The sequence below is a fragment of the Dipteris shenzhenensis genome, chromosome 4, assembly GCF_047967505.1.
Source record: "Dipteris shenzhenensis isolate YYH24624 ecotype China chromosome 4, Dip_SZ_1.0, whole genome shotgun sequence".
Taxonomy (NCBI): Eukaryota; Viridiplantae; Streptophyta; class Polypodiopsida; order Gleicheniales; family Dipteridaceae; genus Dipteris; species Dipteris shenzhenensis.
In genome coordinates, this window is record NC_141599.1 from 43,747,346 (window position 1) to 43,762,993 (window position 15,648).

At 41.7% G+C, this 15,648-nt stretch overlaps 1 protein-coding gene across 1 annotated transcript; it reads right to left on the minus strand.

Annotated features, from left to right (window-relative positions):
- Window positions 1–3,117: 3,117 nt before the first annotated feature.
- Window positions 3,118–10,421, minus strand: LOC147902914 (uncharacterized). The gene is made up of 3 exons (XM_087374027.1): window positions 10,097–10,421; window positions 5,503–5,633; window positions 3,118–5,223 (listed from the first exon to the last, which is right to left on the minus strand). The coding sequence occupies exon 3, from the start codon at window positions 5,114–5,116 to the stop codon at window positions 3,707–3,709; it is 1,410 nt and encodes a 469-aa protein (XP_087230153.1). The 5' UTR covers window positions 5,117–5,223; window positions 5,503–5,633; window positions 10,097–10,421; the 3' UTR covers window positions 3,118–3,706.
- Between the last annotated feature and the right edge of the window lie 5,227 nt (window positions 10,422–15,648).

Below are 15,648 nucleotides of genomic sequence, written 5' to 3' on the forward strand. Positions count from 1 at the left end.
AATAAAGATCACAGACTCAAATGGTAATCTTGAAGCAACCCAAAACACATGAAGATGTGGTTGCTCGACTACCCTTGGGACCTACAACATTCCCTCTCCGGTGGCTGGTAATGGACGTGATCAATCGACAGCATCCATCTCATATGCTATTCAAGGTCTCTGGTTGTGTTATTCAGGGTCTTGTATGCTCCTGGTAAATCCACTACGTCTCAAAAAGAACTGGCTAGGCTGCTGCCTCAAGAGTCTCAAACTTCTTTTCCCTAAGCATTGAGTTTTGCAAAGCATTCTAAAACGATCCAGTAGAATGTGTGAATGAGAATGTCCAAGCCGAAGCAAAGCTTGAACGACAATACTCAAGTCGTATGCAAGCAAAGACGACCAGGGGACTCCAAAGAAAAACAGTAACCTAGACAAGGGCATCCCTGTGTCTGGGATCCTTAGTCACAAATCCCCCAGCTAACCGATTCTCTTGCAAGTTCCGGGCAAAACAGAGCGATGGTGGAAGGGAGTGACTTATAGAAGAGAAGGCAGTGTGAGCCACTACCCAGAAGTTCAGACCCGCCACACGGAGAGTACTCGAATAAAAGGTTAAAGCAATTGAGTAAAAAGGCAATAGAAAATACGTGGGAGAGTAGTATTTCATTCCAACGCCTTCAATTTTACCCACTCAAATCACACGCACTCAGCCTGTGTAGACTCCCGGTGCTTAACAATCACACTCAGCCTATGTAAAGCTCTAATCTATATATAGCAACACATCCATCTATAGGGCTGCCAGGGCTGGTAGGCAAGGAGGCTCCCTCGTCTACACAGGTAGATCTCAAAGGGAAGCAGATGAGCTTCACGAAACCGAGCAGAGCTCACAACAGATCCGAGGAGATAATCAGGAGGAAACGTAGAGTCTACCATCGATAGAAGGTCTATACGTTTTAGTATATGGAATATACATAAGCTTCATGTGAATTATAATTCATGGCGCAGTAGTACCAATCGAAGCAGGAAGCCAACCTTTCATCAAAAAGCAGGAAGCAGGTCGGGATCGTTTAGAGACTATTCACTCAGGAGCTAGTGTAGCATATCCATCGAGTGTTGCATCTCAAGCTCAAGTCTGGGTCATTCGGAGTCTTGAGAGCGAGTGTTGCTAAACCTTGCGCCAAATAATGTGTGAAACTGTCGTTCACAAGTCTGTAGATGGATTCTACAGGTGTTGAAAACACGAAATCTGTCATGCCACCCGCTGCAGTAACTTATAGCAGGGAGCAAGAGCTGCCCTTACCTGGCGCAGGTCCTTTCTCCATTATAGCTGCAAGAGTATGGAATACTGTGAAAGCCCTTCTCTGTGCAGCCGAGCTGCCCTGCTAGCCAATCCTGCATCGGGGCAAGAGATGGGTTTTGGGTCTTCGTGCTCCCCTCGACCTCCTTTGCTGTGGGATGGGCTTTCACGGGGCCTCCATGTCCCTCCAAGCTATGTGCAGAGCTCTTGATCTAGTGTACTTAAATTGTAGTTTCCCAAAGTACACATGCATAAGTGTCTTCCACAATGTAATTAAGTCCAATCATGTTTCCACCTCTCACAGAACATCATGAACTATTATTTCTCCTTCATGAGTTCTCACAATCCCACTTCCCATGGTGGAATTCGCCTATATGTGTTTTTTATGTCTTTTACCACCAAGGAGCATGTGATCCTGGGATAACATGCTCTTTTTATGTCTTTTACCACCAAGGAGCATGCACGCGCGCGCACGTGTGTGTTTCTTAACAAACTACAATCCTAACTTCAATACATTACAAAATTCCTTAAAGGGTAATCTCCAATTGATTGCATAAAGGGTAATCTTAAAAAGGCTAGTATAAAGCAACAATTACTACAAAATTTCCATTAAAAAAGTATTTGTTGGGGATGCCATCACACTAATGCTTCCTTACAAGAGACCCATCCAAATGATTAATACTGCAAATTAGATAGAGAGTACGCCAACTCACCTGGCACCATTACAACAAGATGAAATTTACTACATTTGATACAAGTTGTGAAAGCCAGGTTTCGATGCTGGTGCTCAGTTGTTATCCATGTCTCTCTATCTATATCAACAACATTCAAACCCTTGACATTGTCATTTGAAAAAATGTAGACACCCCAATTAAGTAAAGGAAAAAATGTAGGAAATTTTCAAGTGTAAAAATATAGTAAACATGTTGAGAAAATAGTATCGAGCTATGATCAAACTGGATAAGCAAACACAAAGAGACTTAGTCAACAACCTCACACAAACCGTTTAGAGATAGATTATTAGACTATCTGGCTGACTATCAGTACGGAACACGTTTGTACAATTTCTAAGAGTTTTGGAAAGGAATATTTTAGAAAGTAGAACCTTCAATCAGAATGTAATACTTCACAGCCTTTTAATCAAGACTCCTGAAGGATTCAAAGGAGGAAACTCGTACATTGTAAAATACAGTATACATTTTGCACACAATCAGCCACGTCAGTAGAATCCCTACTATAAAAATCAAGGAGCACGTGCATGAGTTTTTTAGTTACCAATAACATGAACTATACAAGGTTTGAAGAGTTATATACAGCTCTTTGATGTTTCAAAATCAGTGTGCTAGCGAGAGAGAGAGAGAGAGAGAGAGAGAGAGAGAGAGTCGCAACCACCAGGCACTCAGTCAAGAGGACCTGGCCATGTAAGCTGGTATCACCATAGTGTATCTACCTCTGTTTGACATCACATATATTTGCTGAAATACAGCTATGATAACTCTGGGTTTATTTTCCAGGCATCACACCAAAGATACAGCATCAACCTTGGTGCTCGTCAAAATCCAATTAGCTGTATCCTCACTTTTCAATAGAACAAACTTACATATTCTCACCAATTTATCTGCTGTACAGATGAGTATCTTTCTCACAGTACAGCAAAGACTACTCGCCTGCTACTACTCCAAAATTAATTAAACTGAATTCAATCATTTATTAAGACTTCATCCTACGGTGTCTCATTAAAGACTTTAATTCATGAGAGAAATTCAAGGGATTCTGCATCAAGTCAGAAACACATTACCAATTACTATTTCCTACAAAACCTTGGCAGAGATGAGAGATCCAGAGATAAACCATACTTTCAAGTTTCTTCTGCTGATATTCTTGACAGCTGACACAACCCTCTGTTGTAGTCTTTACAAATTATCAGTCCTATACACGAAGTACACAGGAAGCTGCAAATGCAAAAACTCACCACTCGCTATCAGTAACAAAACAGAAATAGTGGCAGTCACTAGTCCAACATTTCCTATCTGCCGATTGGTGCCAATAAGCTATTAAAGGATTGTGCATAACCATGCAAAAAGACAAGCTTCCCAAATATCCAAAAATTGCCAGACATGACAGATCTATATTTTAACACGATAGCCTTCCATCCTTTGATAGTAACTATGTCTATTCAAATGTAACGGGAAAAGGCAAGGTACTTTATTTATGCTCACAATACTCAAACCTGATCCACAGAAGGCACAGCTTTAACAAGCATGGCTAAGGATGCCTGCAACTTTGGCAGGTCTAATTCCACCTTCTATCTATTGCCTTTGTCTCTGTATAATCCTCTTTTGTAACTAAAAGCTAAAAATGCAAAATTTGTGCAGCTTCTGCCACATTCACTGTAGTGATTAAAATGTACAGATGGGACCGTTACCAGACAAATCATCCCAACGCTTGTCCTCGACTACTTTCAATCTGCTCCTTTGATTGTAATCTCTCAAGAATCAGATCGATAGAAGTTATTGATGCCTCTGATCTTTTGCACTCAATTTCAAGCTCTCTTTGCTTTAATTGAAGAGACATACGCTCATTTTCAAGTTTCATCTTCTTGTTGTCCAGCCTCAGCCTCTCAATCTCCCTGTCCTTTTTCTTATTGAACTTTTGCCATTTGAAACGCAGTTTCTCAAGTTCGAGGGCCTGGGCTTGAAGACTGACTTTCTGCTCCTCCAATTGTATCAAGCGGGTTCTTATCAATTGCCACTGTTCTGGTGTCAATTTTGTTCCATCCTGCATCATTGACATCAATTCAATATTCCATGGTTCTAAACTAATGGTTTTCGTACAGTCTGAGAGTGACCCAGAGAACCCATCAGAGTACTTTCTTCGCTTGCCAAGAGGGAAGGCAGACACACCCTCTATGTGAGCATCCAGACCATTCTCCTCCTCATGGTCTACATAGTCATCTTCGTCATCATCCTCTTCTACATCATCATCTTCGTCTTCGTCCATATCATTTTCACCTCTCATAGACCTTGTAATTTCCATGCAATCCCTACCTTTACCCATTATCCCAGCCTGAATAGAAGGCTGAAAATCAAAGTCAGTTGCTACCAATGACTTACAACCACTATGATAGGAACACATCTCCTTGTAGAAAAGGTGCTTTGAGCTTAGAATTTTCTTGACATCGTCTTTTGACTTTGCGGAAAGATTTTCCATAGTGTCCAAGAGGCTTGGGTTATCGACAACACAGCAAGCTGTTCCCTTGCCTAGAATGTCATTCAACCGCTTGTATCTCTTATTGAGATCATTAAACTTATCTTCACACTGCTGTGGGGAAACATAGCAACCCCTTTCATTCATAACACGAGAAACTGACTTCCATTTTCCTTTCTTTTGAAGAATACCAGACTTCCTCTTGTTCCCATCTGCACTATCAACGCTGCCATCCTCTCCAACGAAGAGAACAACATGAATGAGGAGTTTCACCATCGAATCTGTCCATTTCATACGCTGCCAAGGAGATCCTTTTTTGCCTTTTCCACCAAGATGATAATCACCTTCTTCCGTAAAGCTAGGTTCATCTTCATCACTCGTACCTGCAGATTTCACTTTGCTGCAGATGAGGGCTGCTTTAGGGGTGCCTTTGGATTCCAATCCTAGAGATTGCTCACTGTCCTGACTGACATTCAAGTGCTGAGTCGTTGACAAAGGAGCCAAGCCTTGCAACTGGTGTGACAGTGTTTGCTGGTGATGATGAAGAGTGGAGGCATGATGAAGGGAAGGATCCATCTCTATCATCCCTGCACCAGATGCTGAAAGGATGGCACTTCCCATCATACTTCCTTCCATGCTGCTAGCTTCTATGATTGAAAGGGAGATCCCCCCTAGTTGGTGCTGAAGTCAAAAGATCTCAAACTAATTTCTGTCCAGAGCATCAAGCTTTTGTCCCAGCAGACCTGCTATGACAATCAATGCTCAGAGTCCAAAGATTCGCATATTCAAAACATACTAAGTGCACATCGTAAGAATTGGCATTTAGCGTGTCATATGCAACAAATATGGACTGAGCTAAATGATTCGGAGCCAATCATTTCCAGTAAGACTCAAAGCTCTCTCTTCTTCTTGTAGTTGCCATAGACAGTCAGCTTCCAATCAACAGCTATTTCAATTTGCTTAGATTACACCTTTTACCCTCTGAATAACAAATGTAGGGTTAAGAATACACAGAGAGTCACCTGTGGACTAAGGGCTGAAATCATGGATGCAGTAGCAAGTGTACCGTTTCTCCAGAAAATTAAAACCTCCTATGTTAACTCCCATGTAAAGGACCAGGAATCCATCTCATTATACTTCAGGGCACTCCCAACTGGCAAAATAGTGAACAGATCAAACTAAAACAGAAAAAAACAAGGGAAAGGGTTGAATGCATGAACAAGTGTGCCTTCACAATTCAGCATTACCATGCCTTTCACATCTTCACAATTTCAGCATATCATTATTTTCACTAAAAACATTTATCCCCATATCATCCATCCACTTTTTTGACAGGCAGGAAATTTTCCCAAGTCCTAGACACCAACATACCAGATCAACGTACATGACACAAACTTGGATTCATTAAAAGTAAGATGAGCTGCCTGTAAGACAAAAAATAACATTAAGATTAAGTTTGGGTCAAGCAAGATTGGCCAGCAAGAGAATGAACAGTCACATGAAGGATAAGGTCAAAAAGGGTCCGCCATCAAGAACGTTGTCTGTGAAAGATTCTACGACCATGCGGATGACCCAAGAAGTCTAAATTTTCACCAGGATTCATGTCTAAATCATCTTTTCGGCAAGATTCCAGTCAAGTTTTAAATTCTAGGCTATACAAGAATTTCACCACATGCCAGTTTTTCAGTTGAAATTTTAAAGACCTCTCTCTCTCTCTCTCTCTCTCTCTCTCTCTCTCTCTGTGTCTAACAATACAAGCAGATGTAATGCTATCTAGATCCCCTGTTTTAATTGTTAATGCTTGTGTCGTTACTAAACCAAACATTCCCTAGAAATCTTGGGTGGCTATTGACTCTCGAAAAGAATGTACATGGGATTCATTATAAGGCACACATAAGAGAACTTCATTACCATGGGATTTGAAACCAGCATACATAATTTAACAGAACCTACCGGCAGAAATGATATTGTATTTACCGCTGATCTCCCAGTTTGCCATCATTAACCATTGAAGTATCAATCATAGACATCATCCTAACAAAAGGTACCATTCCTTGCGCTCCCTAGCATGATAAGGCGCTTTTTTAAAACCACAAGTCTGCATTCTACTGGCTCATAGTTTCAGAGGTTGAGAAATGAGAGTGGGCAGATTCACTTCGATCCTTAGGAGATCTTAGAGATGTTCATCTCCTTCTACCATCAACTATTCCAAGTAGAGGAGACTCCAAAGGTGAGGCCAAGTTGCAACTAGGGGGGAGGTGTGGGCCCACGTCCCCTCAATGGTTTTTCCACACATGATGAGCCAACTAGAGACCCCCTTCAATTATGCAGAGCTTCTTAAGGTCCTCTCAGAGCAGACATGCAAGAGGGAAGACGGCCTCTCCTAGCGCTTCTTGCGCACTCTCTAGGAGCACCCATTCACCCCGATATGGATTTCATTAGACAACTGCCTCTAACCAGGCAGATTTGCCTAGTCTCAAAGAGGGGAGCTGGAACAGACATTCACCAATGGCACCTATGGCACCTGATCACTCGCTTGGATACCGCATACAAGATCTTGGCCAAGGTCTTGAGCTCACAGTTGCACCCGCATCTCCCCAAAATCATCCATGACGCGAGAACAAGTTTCATATAGGAAATGAGTTTTTTGGACAACACCTTGGCCCATTTGGGCCACGGTGGCCCGAATGGGCCAGTAGGAGCCTCAGCTCCTGGCAATCTTCCTCCTGGGACCTGGATTATGAGAAGGCCTACGACGAGGTGGATTGGGCCTTTTTTGGAGGGGACCATGAGGAGACTAGGCTTCTCGGAGTATGTCCGATCTTGACTCTATATGCAAGCGACTCGAACCAGATGTGGTTTTTACATTACATGGAGGAGGTCTCTTCTCTCTCCCACTCAGTGAGTCAAGGCTATCACTTACATGGGGGGTTGATCTTGGCTTCAGATGGAAACTCTGTGGTCAGAGGGCACACTACTTGGCCTGTGAAGTGGGCTTGGATGCTTCAACAGAGACAGCATACATAGGAAATAGAGACCCTCAACATTTATGACTGGAATGTGGATTGCTTAACATTGGATAAGGTTCTTGCCCTAAGATCTTTCCTTTGCAAATGCTGATGTTTTTATTGCAGCATGATGGAAATGAATTACCTCAAATAAATGGGTTCAAAATAAATTCATTATGGAAAAAGAAGGAATACACAAGAAACCTTAGAGGCAAGGCTGCAACGGCCTACAACATTGGAAGATATGAATGCAAAGTTGAGCCGTGTTAAATTAACACCCCACAAGCACTTTAGAAAGGGAAAGCAAAGTTGAGCTTTTTTTAGCAAAACCAGCCCACAAGCACATTAGAAAGGGAAAAGGAGCAAAGTGATGTGTTGTAATAAATTGATTTGACCAAGGCTGCAAGACAGCTAGGACAAGGTGGAAGGAGGCAAAGGAGTATGAAAACTCATGGTAATCAATTTGATGGCCAAGCTATTTGGGAGCAGAAATTATACAAGTGGGCAGAGGATGATAATGTGAAAGCTCCATTGCAAAGGGATTCAAGCGAAAGCACTCAAGAGTAGATCACTTAGTTACAATAAGACCAGTAATAGAGGAAGCTCAAGGAAAAGAACTCTTGGGTGCAGGGAGCAATGGAGTAGAATGGAATGTGAGGAGGCATACAACAAGCTGAAGTATTTGCAACTGGATAATGAGAAAGTACAAGAAGTGGCCATATAGAAGCCCCAGGGCTAAGTGCTAACAAGAACACTCTTTCTTTTGTTCCTTTGAGGATTTCAAGACAGCATTGACTTGGAGCCAAGACAAAAGCTATGGGATAGAGAAGCAGCTTTCTAAAAATGCCTGGGGATTCAAGATTATATGAAAAGCTTTTGGCCAAGCTGGTAAAGTGCATGGTAGATGGCTCCACAAGGGCTGGGTAAAATATGGCTGAACCAGAAGAGAAAATAGCCTTCCATAGAAAGGAGTTTAACACCATGATTGTTTGCGGATTACTGAACCAAATCCAATATGAAAAACGGTTTTCTTATCTGCTCCTTCCAATCCTTGCGATTACTATTAGCACATCTATGGTTTTCTTATCTACTCCTTCCAATCCTTAAGATTGTTAGCACATTTTCAAGCCAATCCACTCTCTCAAATCCCATTGCCAATGTCGTGTAATTCCCATAAAATTTATGATGATATCTGCATTTAATGCTGTTATTTGTCTCTTAAAACCTATTTTCTTCCTATACACACTTGTTTCAAAGATACAAGAAGAACCTCACCATCCCAATTAGAAGGAAAACTTGGAGCAAGTTTTGGCGATCTAGACAAGGAACAGAAGTGGAAAGTATGACCTTATCCTCTACAGATTTTCTCTCTCTAGTATCTACAAGATTATGCTAGTTTTATATGAGCTCTCCGCTTCAAACTTTGCGCACACCAACTTAAAGACGCCACTACTTTCAGCATCGAGCTCTGGATATTTTCTAATGCAGTAGCTTCTGACAAGAAACAATGTATGTCCACAGAGTCTGCAAAATCAGCAAAGTTCCCTTCAACTTTGAGTGCACGATCCTATCTTACCAAGATCGTGGGTATGTCTGCACGAAAAAAACCCCAATCCCACACACGGTATCTTTGTCTAACCCAGCTTCCCCTTCAATCAAGGACAGATTCAGACTAGGACATCTCAACCCTTCATTTAGTTGCAATTGTCTTTTCCTTCTCTTTCATTTCAAAAGATGTTTGACGCTCTCCAGGCAGCTCCCAATTATGAATGATGTAGTTTTGTTCACGTAACCTTTTAGACATTTAGACACACCTCTCTCTCTCTCTCTCTCTCTCTCTCTCTCTCTCTCTCTCTCACACGCGCGCACACATTTTTTGTGTGAAGAAATCTCTCCTCTCTCTCTCTCTCTCACATACACACACGCACATGAGCGAGGCCATACTTAGTGTAAATATTTGTCCAGCTGAATGTAAGTGGTTAACACGCTTGAGAATGCAGACGTTCAGGAAGTACAAACCGACTGAGATACGCATTTGTCCACGCAAAAAGTAGTCCTAAGCATTATTTCTTTGACGTCTTCTTGCATTAGACCTTCTCTCTCTCTCTCTCTCTCTCTCTCTCTCTCACACACACACACACACACCCACGCACACTCTCAGGCATGGTCTTATTGCTCGGATTGACGACCGATTTTCCAATAACAGCGCCACATCTCTCTCTCTCTCTCTCTCTCTCTCAACAAGTGTATGGTCTTATTGCTCGGATTAACGACCAGTTTTCATAACAGCGCCACAGAGGGGTCCTCTTTTCTTTTCCTGCATAGGGGGTACACGTGCGGATGTTCAGACATGAGCGTTGTTCAATGACAGAATGCGCTCGCGCCTCCGTTAAGTCATCCATCTCCCGATTTCTACGGCTACCTCGGAGTACGTTAGTAACGCATAAACTGAAATCATAGCAAATAACAGGATTTCCTTTGTCTCCTCTATCTGCGCACTTGACGAACGTTCATGGATGCGTACCCTCTAGAGGTGCGCTCCTCAAGTGTTGCAGCCTACAAATGCAGTACGATCTTCGCAATACAGAGCAAGAAAGGCAAGTCTCACCTGGGTTCAGCAACAGAGGGGGCGATGCAAAGCCGGATCTTCGGAGCGATCGAGTGATCGGAGCCCAATTTGCGGGAGGCTGGAACCAATTGGACACGATGGTCGAGGCAGGAGGAGGAATTAGATGGGCGAAGAGGGGCAGAGGTGCCAGTTTCCGACGGACCCAATTGAGGAAAGGAGGCGAGGGAGCAAGAAGAAGGCAGGAGGGGGGAGTTTGCCTCCTCGGAGGTCCGCCATAGCTGCACAAGCTCCAATATAAACATGTACAAGGCTCATCACCAAACAGAACAGACTACTCTCAAACTCTCAATTGTAGAGAAAAGAAAGGAGACTCGGCAGTCTTTGATAGAAATTTGTCCTCGCAACCTTTTCAAAAATCCCGACTTTGCAAGTGGGTAGATTTCTGGGTCCCTGAGCATGTGCTCCGAGTATTACTTTATTTCCTTTGGCAAAACCGCCCTCCTCCCCACATCACGTCAAAAAAACCGCCCATATCCATTTTCTCTTGAACCCGCCTAGACCCCCGCCGCTCGCTCGTGAGACCCGCTACCCCGGCAAAATTGGCCTTCCACCACCATAGATGCAACTTCGGCCCCCCTTGGCCAATCCTGTAAACATAAGCCTCACAGTAGACCTTCACAGTCATGCAAGGCCTCGATCGCCGTCGTCGGCGACTGACGATAGTCCCAACTACTATCGTCGGTCGGTCGCTCCCTCAACCCTTCCCTCTGACCAGCCGTTTCCCCACCCACTAAGCCTCTTCTATAGATGCATGCTACCACATGCTTTAAAAAACAAGATGAATGCTCATAAAGCATTAAAGGCCTGCCTCAAATGCGTACCTTGGAAAAGAGAGAGAGAGAGAGGGGGGGGGGGGGAGGGGGGGGGCTTGCCTTCAAATAGAAAGAGAGAGAAAGAGGGAGGAATAGTGGAGATAATCAATCAACAATTCACAATAAAAACTTTTAAAAAAATCAGAATTTTGCCCATCTCCAAAGCTGAAGCCTTCACTAAGGCCTACCTAGAGGCAGGCCAAAAATCATTGAGTTTGCCATTTCATGCCACCTCGTCAAACATGGGCAAGCAAGACCCCATTCCCAAGCGTGTTAGTGGGCGGGGCTGGTGGTGCTTGAACCCAACACTTCGTGACATGTAGGTAGAAGCCTTTCCGCTAGGCTACCGATGGCGGGAGCGTTTAGTTTGTATTGACCCCTGCCCGCCAAAAGTGGAAAATTGTGGCTTTATCGGGTGGGGGCTTGGTGAGTACCGGGCCAATAGTACTACAACATATATATCCTATAAACAACACATTTTCCTAGCTTGTGAATATTGAGTCTACTTCAGACTTTTCAATGCTTAAGTTAATTTTTACAACTAAACGACACATTTTTCCTAGCATGTAAAACTCGTGTATCGTAGAATTTTCAATGCTTACGTTGATCTTCACAACTAAATGCATAAAATCCTATACCATTTGGCACAATTCAGTTGATAAAAAATACAATATTGGTTGGTTTTTATGAACACGAGAACATAGTCGCCAGGTTTTGTTCACTAGATGTGAAAAGTTGTCCCTCGCTCATAACATCATCATATACTATGAACAAAAAATGTGTACGTTTAGCCCACAATCAACTCACCCATCCTCCACTTTGGAACATTGAATCAAGTGCCATGCCACTCCATTCCACTTTGGCTCTTCAATTGCAGATGGAAAGATCCTCATCATCAATATCACAAGATTGTGTGCATTGAGTCAAGCATCTTGCTTCTCAATTGCAATCTATGCAACTCCCCAAAATAACAAGTACCACATTGGTAGTATCTTTGATGAGCTTGGTTTGGCCAAAATCTCATGTGTAAAACTCCCAAATGCAAAAGTAATAAAGGCAATTTGTTCATTCACCTGGACCAATATAGAATAATTATGAGTGTAGAACATCAAGTGCATAGGGAACCTACCCATCCCTTCAAAATATTGCAAAATGTAAACATGGAATCATGTGGCTTTCTTGAAATCAACCTACCACCCATATCATAAAAACATGGGATCCCATAGCAAAACCATTGGACAAGGACATAACGAATCCGTGGGCTTGGTTGCTTGCACCAGCCTACACTAAAGCCATCTAAACATTGTAGATATCTATGTAGATCTAATGCCACCCAAGTCTCCCAAGTGCTCCATCACATGTAATTATTTTAGTTGTCATTTTTAACTTCTTGCAAGGCTTCTACCACCTTCTCATGACATTGACAACTCAATTGACAAATGCAATGAATGTCTATGTTAAAGTATGAATTAAAAAATGATTCTAAGCACACAATGTAGGCTTGCTAAGAATGTTACTTCCAATAGAGTGGTCAATGTGTTCAAGGATTGCGTGTATGGCCTCACAGTCGTACAAGAGTTGGTGTTTTATTTTTGGATGACTTTAACAATACGCATTTATCACTTAAACATTGCAAATTTATTTGGAATTCTAAGGATAAATAGTAATCATACTTTCCAGCTAATAAAGAAGTCAACTACCTAGAAAAATAGGTCATAATCACTTGAAGTGTATCCAAAGAATCGTTTCAATGATTTTCTTAAAGTATTGCTTTATTTTAACTTAACAGTGAATAAGTTTCTAGTGGATTTGGAAGATTTCAAAGTTAAGAGTAAACAGTTGTGCCCATTTGATAAAAGGGGATCTTCTTATTACATTGAATGAAGAAATTCTGAAAAATGTTCTATTCCTAATTTACTCATGACTAAGCAATTGCATAAATATGATAAATCCTTAACAACCATGGCATTTTGCAAGGCCACCTCTAACTTGATTTTTCATTCTTTCAAGCATGCAAAAAGGAATGTGACCACAAAAATATAAATTCTATACTACTCAACTCTTGTTAGTTTTAATTATGCAGAAAACATTCAATCTTTAATACTTTGAACTGTAATCATAACCTTATTGATGTGTACACCCATCTTGAGATTTGATGAGCTTATTCTCTTTTTTTTTTCATGCAAAAAAAGAAAATTTTATTAGCTAAAAAAAGAAAATAACAGCAACAGCTAAGCGTTGCATAGGCTACTGCATAATCCAAACTCTTACAGCTACAATGCTTCAAGTTCTCAAAATTTCTTCACGAAGTCTTTATGAGCTTATTCTTGCTAGAATGATTATTATTTGAAATGAGTGATCTAGGTTGGGTCTTGAGCAACTCAAACCTAGTTGTGAGTAGGACCCTATGGGTATGTAGCTCACCCTTATTGCTTTCAGCATTGGCTGAGGAGGGCGGTTGGTCCATTTTGTTAGCCAGTTTTTGTACATGGTCTTTTTAGGGCTTGGCCAGCCCCTTTAATATATTGGGCATTTATTTATTTATTTATTTAAACTTTTCTTGACTTGTTCTTCAAATTGTAAATGACTTACTAGCTCCAAATGCACGTGTCTATCATTAAAATTCGATATCCTAGTGTGCAACGAAAACTTGATGTGATATAGACATTTTGATAGCTTGTTGTAATGTACACAATATAGAAGGACCTTTTTGAAAAGATAAGGCTTTTGAAGGACATCCTTTAAAACCATAGAACAATCTTTAAAATTACAACATCCTAATGATTTAAATCCACTATCAATCTTAAGCATGTGCCTAAGATGGAAAACATTATGGTATTAATATTTAGTGATTGTAAAACTCAATCCATACGTTAAACTTTTATCGTTCACAACATTTAATATGGTATAAGATTATGTACAACATGAAAAATCAAGAACAATAGTATAAAAAATGGTTACTTTGTCATAAATCTGTCATTTAGTGTTCCCACTACATGACAAAGTATGTGTGCCTCAGGATCTATGGAGCACTCTAAGGTGGATGGAACCTGTGTGGAAACATGATGAAGAGAGTGCTCATGACATGTACCTCAAGTCAATTAGGTTCCAAGATAGATTAGCTTGGACTCATAAATAGAATCTTGAGTGAATGTGCATTTCTCACTTGTAATCAACAATACATGATAGGCCTCTTATATAGAGAGTGCCCTTTGAATAGTCAACACTTGTGGGATCCTCTCATCCACATCTCTCCTTGTGGATATCCTCAATCCACATCTCCACATCATGTAGTCCACATCCCAGGGTCGCTACTTTAATTCTTTCCTATACCATACCGTAGCCTTTAATATGTGCTCATGGCACCATATCTCAACACCTCCCCTTGGTGCCATGATCCTTTGGCTACTGCAAGGTGGTCAGATGTGAGTTAGAAATCCATCACCTTCCCTTAGTGCATGCATTGCTACTTAAGGTGGTCAAGTTGTTGAGATATCGAGCTCCACTCGTGATATTCCAGGGTGACCATTGTGCATTTATGTCACCGACTTGTTAGCTGCAGATGCGGTTGGTACACTGCCCTTGAATAATAGCTAGATGACAGCTATCCTTATGTACTCTAGTTCATGGCTCAGTTAGTATGCCACCTTAGTTAGCTGAGTTTGGTTTGAGACCCACATATAGGGTTCTTCTATTTCTTTATACCAGAGTTCTTTTGGCTTACACAACTAAGAAGAGGAAAAATGTTTTTAGCCTCCACCTTTATGTGTATTCCCCCATTGTGTATGTGAGAAAGCCGCAAGTGAGACTCCTTCCCTCTCTTCCACTATCTTCACATGGTATCAAAGCCTGGTTCATGGTAAGGAGCTCAAGAAAGCAAACCAAGTTCGCGGTGTCCTGGTAAGACGACCAGTGTTGCTTTCCTTTTTCAAGTTTGGGAGCAAATCTCTGCAGGTAGCATAGCCGGAAAGTGCAAGAGTGCATTGTCTCAGATTGAGACGCCCTTCGCGGTGTGGCGAGAGGGCAGTATATGCTATAGGACAGGTCAAAGCCCTAGGTGACTTTATTTTTCTGATTCGAGGCCATTTCGGTGCCCGTTTTGGAGGTGGAAGTTCTCCGCAAGCACTGAGAAAAAGGCCATGTCTTTGCTGTGCGACCACTGCTCTGCAGGTCGGTGAAAAGTTGCCGTAGAAATTGCATCGTATGCCTATGCACAGAGATATTGGGAGTTACAGAATCGTCCTTATTCCCTGTTCATGCAAAATCGTCACTAAGAAGTGACTATGTGGTCAAATACCACTTTCGTCAATTTTGTAGATTTGCCCTTGTGAGGCAGAAGCTGTGTTTTTTGCAGTGACAAAATTTTTTGCAGTGTTCTGTAATGGCGTCTGATTCTCTTTCACAGATTGTCACTGAAAGCTTGACAAGAACAACTTCCAAGCATGGAAGTTTAGAATGACGAATTTCCTTATGGGAAAAGGCTATTGGGAGTTCATTACAGGAAATGAAGAAGAACCAGTTCTTTCTAATGTTCCCAATGAATAGGAAATGTAGGCATTTAAAGGATGGCATGAGAGAGCCAGAAAAGTTATGTACTAGCTATCTATCAGTATTTCAGATTCTATGATTGTCCATATCCAAGATGCAAGTACGCCAAAGGAGGCATGGGATACTTTGGGAAAAATGTACAGCACAAATACGCAAGCCAGGAAAATGTAG